Raw genomic sequence first — 14,696 nt, 5'->3', positions numbered from 1 at the left:
ATCAATTGTTTGTTCTGTTCTCGAGATATGCAAGGGAAAGACAGACAGACAGACACACAGATAGGCCCATGCCCCCGCCATCCCCACCCAGAAACGTGCCTGCACAGCCGAGTATTATCATCTTACTTGAAATGTGATGTGATGTCTTCTTGTACTTACAGTGCAGTCCTTACTGACAGAGTGGCAAAATCAAGAAACTTACCATGGGAGCATGCTGGTTAGGGGAAAAAACATCAGTTAGATACAAAATAAAATTACAGAAGATGATGCCAAGTATTTCATCAGAGAATTATTGTATACTGTATATCAAATCATCACAGTGTAACAAGAATATTGGTGACACAATTATGTGTCCAAATTTTATCATCAAAATTGCCTCCCACAACTTCTACTGTAAGGTTGCCCTTAAGCAAGGCACTTCACCAGCAGAATACAGGACGTCAGTCAAAAATGTCAAATTGTCAAATATCAACATTATTGGATGTATTATTTTACAACATGCACTTACCACAGTTGTCTCGGATGTAGGTTATTAGCTGGCATTCCTACGGAAAAACAGTACCGGTAGTCAAGTCAATGTAATGTTAATACAATGTTAATGTAATGTTAAGTTAATGTCATGTACTGTTTCATAACAGATCACTGGTTCAAGAATCTTGTGTATAAGACCACTTACAGACATGGCTTTTGCTCCTGCAGGGCCTCTAGGACCCTGAGTGGACAGAGAGAATAACTTGTTTTTACGAATATGTATTTCATTTTGGAACATTCACTTGATCACCACCCCCACCACCATCATTGTTTTGCAATACTCCAATCCATCCATTTACCCATCCTGAGCCTAAACTATAATAAGTAATGTGAATGTGTTGAAGCATTATGTACTGTATTAGGCTTCATACTAACCGGATGACCTGGATGTCCTATTTCTCCGGACACACCTGATTCCCCTTGATGGCCTGAATACCCCTGCATCAGTTGGGAAATAAAGAATAGTAATAATAGTCACACATGAACGGACACACACTAAACATTTTCACAAATGAATTAGCCATAATTACAGTATTGTGACACATTTGTTTGGTGCCGTTTTGTAATAGATAACATACCCTTCTACCCAGGTTTCCTTTGGGGCCTGGACCTCCACTGGTTCCCTGTAGCCCACTTTCACCCTGGAGACAATTAAGATTCCATTAAAAGTATTGCTTAAATAAAGTGACTTAATGACTTCTTCAATGTATTTTGGCCAGTGAGGTTTATTTAGTTTGACATTTGTGCTGCACATTCATCTTGGGAAATTAAATAATCCTCCAATATTGATATTCCTGTCTTGATGATATTCCGGGCTTCCGTAATGACCCCTCCCATGTGGTTTGTGTGTTGTTTTGTCTGTTCTGTGTAGAAGGTAGTGGCCAGCCTGGGATGAGAGTCATGAGACACATCTGCCTCCAATCATCCCCTGGAGCCTATATAATATAGAGCAGCAGTGGCCTTTTTATTTTCTATTGAAAGAGGCTGGTTGTGGCAGCCAATCACAGTGCACCATTCCTACTCTGTCTTGTGACACTGACAGTGTACTTGCACATCGCAACGCGACGCAGAGAGAGAGAGAGAGAGAGAGAGAGAGAGAGAGGCAGTGACGACAACGTACTGTATTGCCTATTAAAAAGGCAATGCAGTAACAGTACCGCAGCATCCTGATATGGAGGAACATTGAGCTATGGTAATCACACAGCACAGGTGAATGAAATCATAATTTATGATTATTCATAAGGGCTTGCTGATTGGACTGGTTGTTTTGTGTTTGGTTGCAAGGGTTTATTTTGTACACTTTCAGTACACCTTCACTCATTACACTACTGACTCTGATGACTAAACACGTCACCTTTATTGTGTATAGTTTCTTGTTTGTTAAATATATTATTATTATTATTATTTGTTAAATAAATTACTTTAATTCATGATAAAAATGGGAGACCACACACAAAGGATAAATTCAAGCCAGTTCATGACACCTCGCAGAAACATCAGATGCTGTAATGCATTAATAGTGGGCAGCGGTGGCTCAGGGTTAGAGTGGCTGGATGGTAACTGCAAGGTTGCCAGATCGAACCTGGGCTCCCCCAGAGTTGGTGTCGAAGTGTTCTTGAGCAAGACACTGAACTCCGAATTGCTCCTGATGTGCTGGTTGGTGCCTTGCATGGTTTCCCCCGCCAGTACAGTAAAGCACCTTGGATAAAGGTGCTGTATATATGCACCATTTACCATTTAATAGTGCACATTGGCTCTATAATGTAGCCCTTTGTTCCAGAAACATCACGGGACCTAAAATGTCTTGCATTCGGAAGATATCATTGCCAAACCTACAATCATCTTTGCATTCCAGTGCATCCCTATCTGCCTCTGTGTTCATGACCTCAGCCTAACTATAATTTGGCATTCAAACAAAACATGCACTCTGTCATTGCATAAAATACATTTGAACCTCACTTTAGTGGATAATATTAAATATTATCTAATATTTAATCCAAGGTGCTTTACTGTACATAGATTGTGCATTACATTCACCCATTCACACACCAATGCAGGCTATAAAGACAAAGTTTCTCAACTTTTAATGTCTCACTGATTAATTAAAATGAATTAACTCACTGGAAAACCAGGATAACCAGGGAAACCAAGCTCTCCCTAGGAGGGAAAAAAACAAGTATATTAGAAGAATTATGAGACCCAATAAGAACATTATTTTACTTGTCTCTCTGTTAATCTATTTTACCTGCAGTCTGCTCTCCTTTCCAACTATGTTCCTGAATAACAGATCCAGTGCCTGAGCACTTATTGTACATAGCCAAAGGAAATTACCTTTCAAATTCTGGAAACCTATATTACAATATACAATACAATATCCAATAAATTGTGCAGCCCAGTCTGAGAGTACTAGTTAAGATGAAGGACATACCTTTGCTCCCTGCCGTCCAGGGGGTCCATAGCCATCTCTGCCATCCTGACCCTGAGAACACAGAACAGAAGTTGTAGAGAGTAATGGACAGATACACAGGTATTCACATGCACATACACTAAACATGAGCACAAGCACAAACTCAGTAATGCATGATAAACATTTCCAGAACCTAATTTGTGTCCTGACCCATGGCTTAAGAAATGTCAGACCGAAGGGCACACAAATAAACACAAGCAGACACATGCTCATGGACACCATGCCTATTCTACGTACAAAGCACAAGCCCCGACATCTTACCGGCATTCCCCTGGGGCCCTCTGTTCCTGGCACTCCCGGTACCCCTGAATCACCAGGTTGACCCTGCAAAAATGTGACAGTTGATCAGAATAGTTCAACTAGACAGAGTTTAATTCCACAGTGGAGAGCGTGAAAATAAAAAATGAACTGATGTCTGATCTGTGTGATTATTATTCTTATATATGTTTTTCTAATAGGCTACTGAGTTATGCATTATGGCCATCTATCGTATTAAAGGTCCATATCGGTGGTCTGGCATGTTTAGCTTATATGGTTCACAGTGTACTTGACCATTTCCAAAGCATACCGTTTGTCTTATATTCGTACAATATGAAAATATAACTTGCACGGTCGGGGGTGGGCAGTGGCTCAGTGGTAGAGTGACCGGATGGGAACCGCAAGGTTCCCAGTTCAAACCCAGTCTCCCCCATAGTCTCCCCTCAAGTGTCCTTGAGCAAGACTCTGAACCCCTAATTGCTCCCGGTGTGCAGGTTGGTGCCTTGCATGGTTTCCTCTGGCATTGGTGTGTGAATGGGTGAATGTAATGCACAATCTCTGTAAAGTGCCTTGGATAAAGGCGCTATATAAATATATTATACTAGTCCTTACCCGTTCTGAATATATGAACAGCAAATATATATATATATATATATAGTAAATATATATATATATATATATATATATATATAGAATATTAGTGGTCCATTACATGAAAATGTTTGAGAACCACTGCTCTGAAACAACATTGGACAATGATGTTTGACAGTCAGCTATATTGTTGCTTATTGTAGATTTATTTTCGGATTTTCTGACTTATTCTGGCCTGTTAACATTTTCATAGACCTGGTTGCTTGTTTCCCTCTCAGTCAATGTGGCAACCCTGGTGATTGCCCAACACTGTTTTGGTTCCGTTCCTATGCTAATGTAGCTTAGCAACAGCTAGGAGAATGCAGTAAGCTGCTGCGGTTTAAAAGTTTAGAAGTTTTTTGCGCAATTTATGTCCCCGAATGTATGGATATGGACTTATGGCGCCATCGCTGCCTCTTTCTTTAGTAGAAGTGTTGACAGTTTTAGCGTCCCGCGCGCGCGCACGCACACACACACACACACACACACACACACACACACACACACACACACACACACACACACACACACACACACACACACACACACACACACACACACACACACACACACACACACACACACACACACACACACACACACACACACACACACACACACACACACACACACACACACACACACACACACACACACACACACACACACACACACACACACACACACTGTGAAGGCCGTAGTACTGTAAATATGACATGAATATGAATGCAAAGTAGCGGTCCATGTGTGGACAGGCTACCTGTCGCCGCGGTGCATGGTGAGATGTGTGCAAACCGTGTAGTTTATCAGGAGAAGACTACCAAAGGATGCAACACGCACACACACAGTCAGCGGCGCCAAATTGTATAGGGCACAATTTGTTGTGTTGCAGCGCTAGCTAGAGGAAGCATGCCAGTGGGGTAACGGTGAGAACGGTGGCCTGTGATGCAGGTGTCGCTAAGGTGTGAGGATGCGAGGTTAATTCACTAATAAATTCATTATTAATCATTAATGTGTCAAATGGGAAAAAGGGCTCCGTTAAGACCTCCATATGATTATGGTCCATGCCTGTGTGAAAAGTGGGAGTGATTCGTGCAGTTAATGATGAGATAATTTGCTGTCAGTGACATTAATTCATTCAGACATTCAGAGATTGTTAGAATTATTGTTTAGATAAATAGATTTACCACACAGAACACACAAAATGTCATCCAATAGATTCTTGTCAAAGTTTGGTTATCGTTGTGTTTAATAAAGTGAAAATTGATTTGAACAGTCTAGAGAAAATTTCAATGAAAATGCTATAGTATTGTATTGACTGCTACTATGAAATCTGGCTTAACGTGCTTTTATTCTGTGCAAAGACTTGCTTCATTTTCATTCCACAACAAATGTCCTTGTTTGTCTTAAATGAACAGAATGTCAATTGCCCCCCACCTGGTCTGCTTAGAAGTGTTATATTAACATGTAATGAAGTGACGTCACACACCTTCTGTCCATTAGCTCCATGGCGGCCTAATGATCCCTTGCTTCCTGCTGGTCCAGGGCCACCCTGCAATAGTCACATTCAGTTACACCACAGGCCAGGATTAGGCTACACAATGTTTTGGTCAGGACTGTGTGATGCAGATTAATCGTCGTTTGCCTTCTGAACACAGACAGTGAGTCAGGAAAATAAACAACCAATATGAAACGATGACGTGTATGTGTGAGTGTGAGTGTGCGTGTGCGCACTGTGCACGTGTGTGTCAACTCCAAACACACTGTGTTTCCACACTTCATCTTGATAATACTTTAATTATAGGTGTAAAATGAATGAGAATGAGTATGTACTGTAATAACGTATGGAGCCCCTAAAGGGACATAGTTGTCAGTTGTCAGAGAAGTTTCAAGGGTGCAACACTAGTATACACCAATATCACAAAGACAAATTGCTTTACACTCATTGAACTACAGTAATTATAGTAAAAGATAAGTTAAATAAATATACAATTGGACTTTCAATAGCACAGGCAGTCTTTCAACATATTCATTCAGTGTAAGCGGAAACAATGAGATCTATTTCTTGGCAAATTCATGCAGTTATTTTACACTTGATAAAGAAGCATGTTGAGAAGGGCATACTGTACCAACCTGAGGTCCAGGCAAACCCATTGTCCCTCTCATTCCAGGCTGGCCTCTTACTCCTCTGGCTCCCTGTGGATAAAATGTGGCACAATATGGTGATCTCATACACCCCTAGGTAAGTCACAAATTTCACAAATGAATGCAAACAATGTCATACAGTGTGCTAAATGTATAATTCTTAGCTTAACAGGGCTGCTGTAAAGGGGGGTTCAATGGGGTTGTCACAGAGTGCCTCATGCCTGTGAGGGCCTTAAATTGTGGCCGTAGGCCAAGGAGTCTTGAACATGGCTTGTCTGTGTGTATGTTGTATGCATGTCTGTCCCTGCAAAAGTAAACAATCACAGCTAATGCATCTATGTGCACCTGAACCCCAGCATCCATATTCTGGGGGGAACATAAGCCAAAAATAGCAGATCTACAGGCAGAGGGAAAAAGCCATCCAAGTATAGTTGTAATTCGAAGTCTGTTTCTCTAAGAGTGGTTAACACAAAGACGTCATGGAGGGGCACACACAAAGCCAGGCGTTGGAGGGGCTAGCACCCCTCAAAAAAGGCATGAGGAGTTAGGGTTATGTTAAAGAATGCTGATTGTTAATTCCTTGTGGCAATGATGTTTGCATAGGCCCTGCATTTAAATGACAGCGGCCCCTATATCTGTCCAAATTGACATTCAAAGAATAAATTACTGAGAGCATGCAGCCAAACAAAATCTCTTTTTCTAGTTCACAGTAATTGCGGAGGTCATCTGTGATCTTAATCCTGTGTGAACAGAACAGATGTCACAATCTGTAAAATAAAAATCCCAGAGCAAATTATCTATTATATTTCAGCAAACATGTGTAAAGTCCTGTGTAAATCCTTTTCCTGACACTTTCCTTGGCCAGAATTATGGAGACTCCATTGGTATATGAAAGCTTTGACAGCATTTTGACATGAATTAAAATATATATTTATTGGGAACAGGAACGTTTGGGGGGGATTCTGTCACATGTATGTAAATGTATAATAGTATGTATATTGGGCTTGCAAACTACAGAGAATGGTTTCCAGGCAGAACTTAGGAAGATAGACTGACTATAACTCCACTGGCTTAAAGCTGCTATAAGCAATATGTCAACATTTTAATAACCCTTTATTTTTTTATCCAGTCAGCCAGGTAGAAAAACGTGACACATCTAGGGCCGAAATCTGCATTCAAAGATGTTCCTAGAAGCTTTGTCATTGGTAAAAAAAACAAAACCTGGTCGCAATGACTAACCAATCATGCAAATCGACCAATGACAAAGCTTCTAGGAAAATCTTTGAATGCAGATTGCAGCCCCTAGATGTGTCACAGAGAGCGTGGGAGCGTTCTACCCATTGCTGGCTATCTGAAAACTGAATACCAAAAAAAGAAAAAAGGTCATTCAAATTTTGACATATTATTGCTTATAGCATGCTTTAATGGTAGAACAACAATGCCTCCCATTCCACCTCATTTTATACAGAACAGAACATTCCTGTCTTGAACAGGCTGAGCATAAGTGGCTATTGACACAGACACACATGCTTGAACATCATAAAACAATAGTGCTGGGAATCCCCAAAGTGAAACATCTGCCTCTAAAAAAAATAAGAACCAACCCTGTTTTAGTCAAATTCTCAGTTAGCATACTGTTTAGTGTACATGCTAGAGGATGTAGCTACCTTTTGTGCTAGTATCTACTGCTACATCTTCATAGTGGACTTAACCTAACTTAATAACTGGCTTATGAAAATTGCTTGAGTGTGCCAGAAACAAATGTTTTGAAAATGTGTTTGGTGAGCAACGTGGTTGTAAAACAAATTATATATTAGGTTTTACTGCAACTACTTTATACTTCATGGCCAATAAAGCTTCAGTTATTTAGTTCTTTATATTTAGTTATTTCTGCTCTCCAATGATTGACCTCCGTAGACCTCCCACTCCGAAGCCACTACCAACAGATCCACACTGACAGACACAAATTCACAAGAACACAATGAAGTCATCTCACGAGTACTGGGAAGTGGGAATCCCTGCAGATTTGCCTACAATTCCTAACAAATTCCAAGGAAACTTTATCACCAGTAGCCAAATGCAAGTGTCAGATTATTAAGATCCAAGCCAAGTTACACTGCAAGGAGATATTCCCCAACAAACCCTGTTACACAAACTCTCAGCTAATCTTTATACAGCATCAATCAGCTAATATACAGAACATGCTAAAAGATGTGGCTCTGTACCTTTGTGCAGACAGCATTATTTTATGCTGAACCAGACTGAAGAGCAAGCTTATATAAAGGCATACTGTAGATTACGTGGGCCTGAAACAAACTACTAGATAAATTACTTGCAGGCAGCATCTCTATTAATTGATTAAATGATTGTTTTGGCTTTTCTTTTCTTTTTTCACGATTTTGTAACATATTTTTCACCCCTGTGTCAATCATCTAATGTGATCCTGGGCTCTATACACACCCTCCGCCAACCTAGTCCCCATATATGGGGGACATGGGGAGAGCAAAAGACTTGAACTCATGCTTCCTTCAAGTGTCCAAGTTGCTCCTTTACTCCTGACAAGGGGGAGTTTCCCTGGTTGGATGTAGCACATGGAAGGACCACGTTATTCCAACCATTTCCTTTCCCCTCCATCAGGCGCTCCGGCTGGCCAGGGGGAGGCAGTTTAGAGACCAGGATTACTGCATGTTTTTTGTGAGGGTACCTACCCTAGGGTACACGGGGAGAACATGCAAACTCCACACAGAAAGGCCCTTTCGCCAACCCCGCCTCGGGTATGGGCATGACACGGAGGAGGAAACACGCCGCCAGCAACCACAGCGTCCAGAGCGGGAATCGAACCCAGGACCTTCTAGCTGTGAGGCGACAGCACTACCAACTGTGCCACCGTGCCCCCTGTTTTGGCTTTTTAAATACTGACTTGTATTTACTATATGCAAGTTTGTTCCACAGAGATGTGATAACCTGTTGCATCAGGCATCAAAGGCAGGACAGTTTACCACACTGACCTGGGGTCCTGAAGGCCCTGGGGACCCTGGAACTCCCGGGGAACCTTCTCCTCCAATTGCCCCCTGGAACGCACGCACACACACACACACACACACACACACACAAAGACACAAACACACAAAGACACACACACACACACACACACACACACACACACACACACACACACACACACACACACACACACACACACACACACACACACACACACACACACACACACACACACACACACACACAAAGACAGTAAGACTCACTGCCTGAAAAGGGAGCATGAATCTGTAAATGACCAGCATGAACTGAGGAGATTTATTATTACTTAATCTCATACCGTACCTTGGGACCAAGTGGTCCTCTTCTTCCTTCTGGGCCCTACAAGGCAAGAGGACAGACTTAGTTTGTGACCGGGCAGTATGGTCTGTCAGCACAATGTACAAATGTAACCAAATGGGCCCATTTTGGTTACCTGTGTCAATTAGTGACAGTTTAATTCACAGTCTCGCGGAGGAGAATGTAATTTAGAAACGTCATAATCTAAATAGGCATCTATTGCTAATCAGCATTTAGCCCCGCCCACTGTCTTCATACCTCTCTGGTGATGAAATGGTCAAATCCTGCCACCCCCCATGCTGTCTTTCTGTTTGTATTCATGTCCCCAGGAACATATTGCAGGAGGTGGGACGAGTTTAAACCATTGCAAGTCATAAATCATCAGAAATCTACCGGGAGTGAGATTAAGTAAACAGTACCTAATATCCTTCTTGCACTTGTCATAGTGTGTGCCTGGATAATGTATTTCCACTTTTTCTTGCAATTGCCTATCTCACCACTGTGATGAAAAGAGAACAAGTCAGAACGGTAATTCTAGCCTTTTAAATGTTAAGCTGTGTCGGAAAAGTTTTTATTTTTTAAACTATTTACTGTTAATGTTTCTTCCATGCATCACATTTGCTATAAGGCACAATAGGTAAATGAGGATACAAAACAAAACAAAAATGAAAGGCGCATTCAGTGGAACGCATATATCCGACAGGCCAAGTGGAGCTCACTATTTGGGCAGGTCTATGTCTATCTATAGCGTATCTATGACATATGACTCCATATATTTGCAAGGTTCATTATATAAACATGGAACATTTGTGAAATATCAACTGAAATATGAAACTCATTGAGCTGGAACACAATGAGATTTAGACCTCGGCTTGGTACACATGAAGTCAATAAATTGTTCCCAAACATCTGGTCACTTATCTCAAGCAGAGCTTCAGATAGCCGTAGTAGCTGTGTGACTATTACTGTATATAGTTTGAAGACAGGATTTGTTCGCAAAAATAAAATAGCTGAATTTCTAGTTCATTGTAACCTAAGGCTTGATTGCACCTTAAATATAAAAAAGAAAAACAGGAAATTGAATCTTCACTTACTTATGTGTTCCTTTTCTATAAGAATATGAAGTTATTCTCGCTAGCAGATGTTCCCATAAATGCTAGCACTGTTAACACTTTGTAGGCTAGTGGTTCTCAAAGGCATTCCAAATGGACCCTTACGGGTCCGTAACTCTCCCATTCATGGGGATCCTTGAAATTGAACAATTTGAGAATAACTAACTTTGGGGTTTTAGATTATAGAATGTAGAGCTTTAAATTCTCACCGGGCCTCCATTAACTCCACTCTCCCCTGCTACGCCATCGCCTCCTGCATCTCCCTGGAGCAGGACAAATATGTGTCATTTGTTAGTAGTATGTAATAATTTAAGTACAAATTTTAAAGGCATCTGGGTTCTGCTTTATCCTATCAATTGTCAGCCATGATGTCACCTACTGGTAAGCCTGGGTTCCCGACATCTCCTTTGGGTCCCGGCACAGTGTTGTCCACACCCGGTTCACCCTATTGGATGACACAACACAGATTCTTACTTTGAAGATTTTCATTGAGGTGAAAAGACCATGGTGCCATGGCCCAGTAAAGGCATGCAAATTGAAGTCTCTGCTACGTATGCTAGCTGGTGGGTTACAGATGTGTTCCAGCTGTGTGTGACATTTTGTAAATACAAATGACCTGTCACCCAATCATCCTCCAATCAAAACCAATCAGATCAGTCAACAGTTTAGTCTAAAGTAACAGTGTGTGTGTGTGTGTGTGTGTGTGTGTGTGTGTGTGTGTGTGTGTGTGTGTGTGTGTGTGTGTGTGTGTGTGTGTGTGTGTGTGTGTGTGTGTGTGTGTGAGTGTGTGGCTGCGTGCATGCCTTCTATGCGTTTTCCTTTCAGGTATTGTCAATACCTGAAATCATGAAATAATACTAAAAATAACTTGAGTCCCAGCAGACTTAGGAACTATGACACGGATAATGTAATTTTAACACTCCTGCCATACATGTCATGTGTGAGTGAAGCACATTGTTCATCTGCTTTGAAAAGAGAGAAGCAGCTTAGAAGGGGAAATGAAGTATTTCTGTCAGCATACCAAAGATATCATGTAACCACATGGCTAACCACATAAAGCATAGAGGAGGGCATGGGGTCACATGCTGTCTCGAGTGACAGGAGAGCAGTGGTGGAGTGGTGAAGTAACTAAGTACATTTACTTATTCAAGTACAATTTTGAGGTACTTTACTTAAGATGAGTATTTCCCGTTTTCAGAACTTTATACTTCTAATCTATTGTACTTTTTACTCCACTACAATTATTTGAAAATTTCAGTTACAGTCAGATTTAGATTATTATTGCAGTACTGGCCAAGTGGTCCAGGTGCATGTCACATAATGGCTTTGGCCTGACAGCACGTTGCGTGTTCGAGTCCCATTCATGACGACCTTCTCCCCTTCTCTCTCTCCCTCTTTCCTGTCTATCTTCACTTGATACTATCAATAAAGGCAGAAAAGCCAAAAAGAAAGATTATTATTGCAAAACATACATTATCTAATTAAGACCTAGCCAATATACCAGCTCACAACCCGTGACTGCCATATTTTGGAAGTAAAATTCATGTCTCATACAATTTTGTACTAACAGGAAATTACACGGCACGCTGTGCCGAAGGACATCATTGAGTTGCAAGTTACAAACTACTGCCAATTTCAAACTTAAAATGTACTTATATAAACCTCTAAAATTGTCTTTCAGATGATTTATCCCTTTATTTATGTCCCATAGTCCATAGATTTTAAAGGACAACTTTATTTTTTTCAACGAAGGTTGCCTACGACACAGGAGCCTACGACACAGTATGGCAGCCCCCTAGTACCTCTCCCTTCACATTCAATAGAGCCTGTGATATTTTTTGCCAGAATGTAAATTCCCTAACTCTAGTAGGACTTTACTAAATAATAATAAAGAAATCGCTGTAGAATGTTATATATAAAAAGGACATATTCAGCCATTTTCCCGAATGCCCCCTCCCCACTTTCAGCAAATGAAAGAAAATGATGTAAATGTTTTACAATCTCTAAGGGACTGATCGTTATTTATCAAAGGTTGGTATGGTGCAAAAAAAAGGGGGGGGGGGGGGTCATTAAACTATTTTTTGAGCCTGAGGTGGGGATATGTTTATTTTTATTTTGGCTTGGGGGGGTTGTACAAATTTATTTTGCTGAATTTAGTATTTAAAAAATGTTTTGATTATTTTGTTTTTCATAGTGTTTTACTCCTATCTATATAAAGTTTACCCTGTGTGGCGAGTGTACTTGGTATCTTCCATGTGTGCGCAACTGTGCATGCAAATAGAACAGATGTACAAGCTAACAACGTGTTGCTTGGTGACACGTTGTTAGCTTGTAGATCTGTTCTACCAGCAAAGGTCCCTCCCCCGGCCCGCTGATGTGGTTTGCCCCGTCTGACGTGTAGCCACTTCAAAACAGCGTGGGACAGATTGATTCTGCGTTCATAACATTTCCAGTAGAAAAAGTGCAACATTTTTCAAGCTATAAACCGCGATGTTTGAATTGCGGGCCAGCAGCAGCAGGCCGCTGAAAAGAGCCAGTGTTGTCGGTCAGAGAGGAGGAAGGCGAGCAGCAGCAGGTTGACAGCACCGCTGCGGAGGTTGCGGTGGTGGTGTGAGGTGTCTCGGTGAAACCCAGCGCTGCATCACTGAGTCAGGAAAATGTCAGACTGAGAGGATAATAACAACAATAATAATAATGTTGGGGCTGAGGTCGTGGATGATGTTACGATATAAACTTCTCACAAGTTACTGTTTGTGACTGAAGTTGCTTGTGAACGAAGCTCCTCCACATAGAAAGTAGTAAAACATCACAGGAATACCTTGAGGCCTTTATGTTGATGGACATGGAACATTTTGATGGAAGAGACTCTACCGTCTTTGGACAACGCATCGTCGACATGGTGGCGGAGAAAAGCGCAGGCGAGACACAGATTCTCATTCAGAATTCGGTAGGGCTGGTCTAAAAGCATGCAGCTGTCATGTGCATCTTTGCGCACTCGCATTGCAATGGTGGATTGTTGGTGTGTGCGTCACAGTAGCCTACTTGTGTTTTGTCCGCGGTGCCATGTACTTTTGTCTGCGTATGTGGTTGTAATAGATTAAAGAAAGGTTACACTATTCGGTGGTGCCTGGCTGGCTAAATGAGCCGAGCAGGCAGTTGAACGTTGGTGTTGCGCAAATTGTGCTTTTCTCTGTGGAGTATGACGCTGTAGTATTATGGTATGCGACTGCGTGACATATTTATTTAGCATTCATTCATTTTCATCATCCTGGTCTTGGGCACAGAGGCGAGGGGTGCCCACTGCCTTGGCAGCTTGGCTAGAATGACTTTACGCACGAGGCTCACCTCAAAAATAGCATTCGGTGGTGCCTGGCTGGCTAAATGAGCCGAGCAGGCTGTTGAACGTTGGTGTTGCGCAAATTGTGCTTTTCTCTGTGGAGTATGACGCTGTAGTATTATGGTATGTGACTGCGTGACATATTTATTTAGTATTCATTCATTTTCATCATCCTGGGCTTGGGCACAGAGGCGACATTTTTTGTGCTGTAGGCCAGCGGTTCCCAAACCTTTTTGGCCATGTAGGCTATATACACTAAGAATTGGGACAGTGAGACAGACAAAGTGATTTCTTTTCTTTTTCTTTTAACTCACCGGGTCTCCTCTCAGTCCTTTTTGACCTGGTACCCCCGGCTCTCCGCTGATACCTGGGATGCCCTGGGGAAGTGAAACAAATCAAACTTAATTGCCACTGAAAAATAATAAATCAAACCATAAATAAGTGGTTAAGGGCCAACAGTGTTAGAAAGGAGTTCATGTTGTGATAGAAAGGAGTTTGTGATCGGAAGGAGTTCATGATGGTACATTTTAAAGTGGCCCTACACCATATACAGTACATAAAACATAAATATAATAACATAATATGGTCCATAACATTGAGAATTGTTTTGTTTGGGTTGAATATATGTAAAAGAAGTCACTGTTGAGTGGTGCTCGTCTTTAGTTGTGTGTGTGTGTGTGTGTGTGTGTGTGTGTGTGTGTGTGTGTGTGTGTGAGTGAGTGAGTGAGTGAGTGAGTGAGGGAGAGAGAGAGAAGAGAGAGATAGAGAGAGAGTGAGTGCCAGTATGAATAGTCTCTCGAGCCAGACTATCGGCCCACACAATTTTCCAATGCTTCCGTCATTTGCAATGAAAACACTGGAAATTTGAAAAAGCGGA

The 14,696-nt window shown here is 41.5% G+C and overlaps 1 protein-coding gene across 3 annotated transcripts in view; it reads right to left on the bottom strand.

The window, feature by feature from the left end:
* Window positions 1–14,696, bottom strand: part of col6a4a (collagen, type VI, alpha 4a) — a 58,662-nt gene that overhangs the window by 10,431 nt on the left and 33,535 nt on the right. For all 3 annotated transcript variants that reach the window (XM_080768842.1, XM_080768843.1, XM_080768844.1), the window contains 15 exons: window positions 14,134–14,196; window positions 10,862–10,927; window positions 10,692–10,745; window positions 9,377–9,412; window positions 9,040–9,102; window positions 6,020–6,082; window positions 5,376–5,438; window positions 3,260–3,322; window positions 2,960–3,010; window positions 2,653–2,688; window positions 1,110–1,172; window positions 907–969; window positions 677–712; window positions 509–545; window positions 203–214 (listed from right to left, as the gene is read on the bottom strand). In XM_080768842.1, the coding sequence (XP_080624968.1) occupies window positions 203–214; window positions 509–545; window positions 677–712; window positions 907–969; window positions 1,110–1,172; window positions 2,653–2,688; window positions 2,960–3,010; window positions 3,260–3,322; window positions 5,376–5,438; window positions 6,020–6,082; window positions 9,040–9,102; window positions 9,377–9,412; window positions 10,692–10,745; window positions 10,862–10,927; window positions 14,134–14,196 (769 nt within the window). The remainder of the gene's footprint in view (window positions 1–202; window positions 215–508; window positions 546–676; window positions 713–906; window positions 970–1,109; window positions 1,173–2,652; window positions 2,689–2,959; window positions 3,011–3,259; window positions 3,323–5,375; window positions 5,439–6,019; window positions 6,083–9,039; window positions 9,103–9,376; window positions 9,413–10,691; window positions 10,746–10,861; window positions 10,928–14,133; window positions 14,197–14,696) is intronic.

The sequence above is a fragment of the Protomyctophum bolini genome, assembly GCF_963924005.1.
Source record: "Protomyctophum bolini genome assembly, chromosome: 7".
Taxonomy (NCBI): domain Eukaryota; kingdom Metazoa; phylum Chordata; class Actinopteri; order Myctophiformes; family Myctophidae; genus Protomyctophum; species Protomyctophum bolini.
This window is presented reverse-complemented; position numbering and strand designations above follow the sequence as displayed.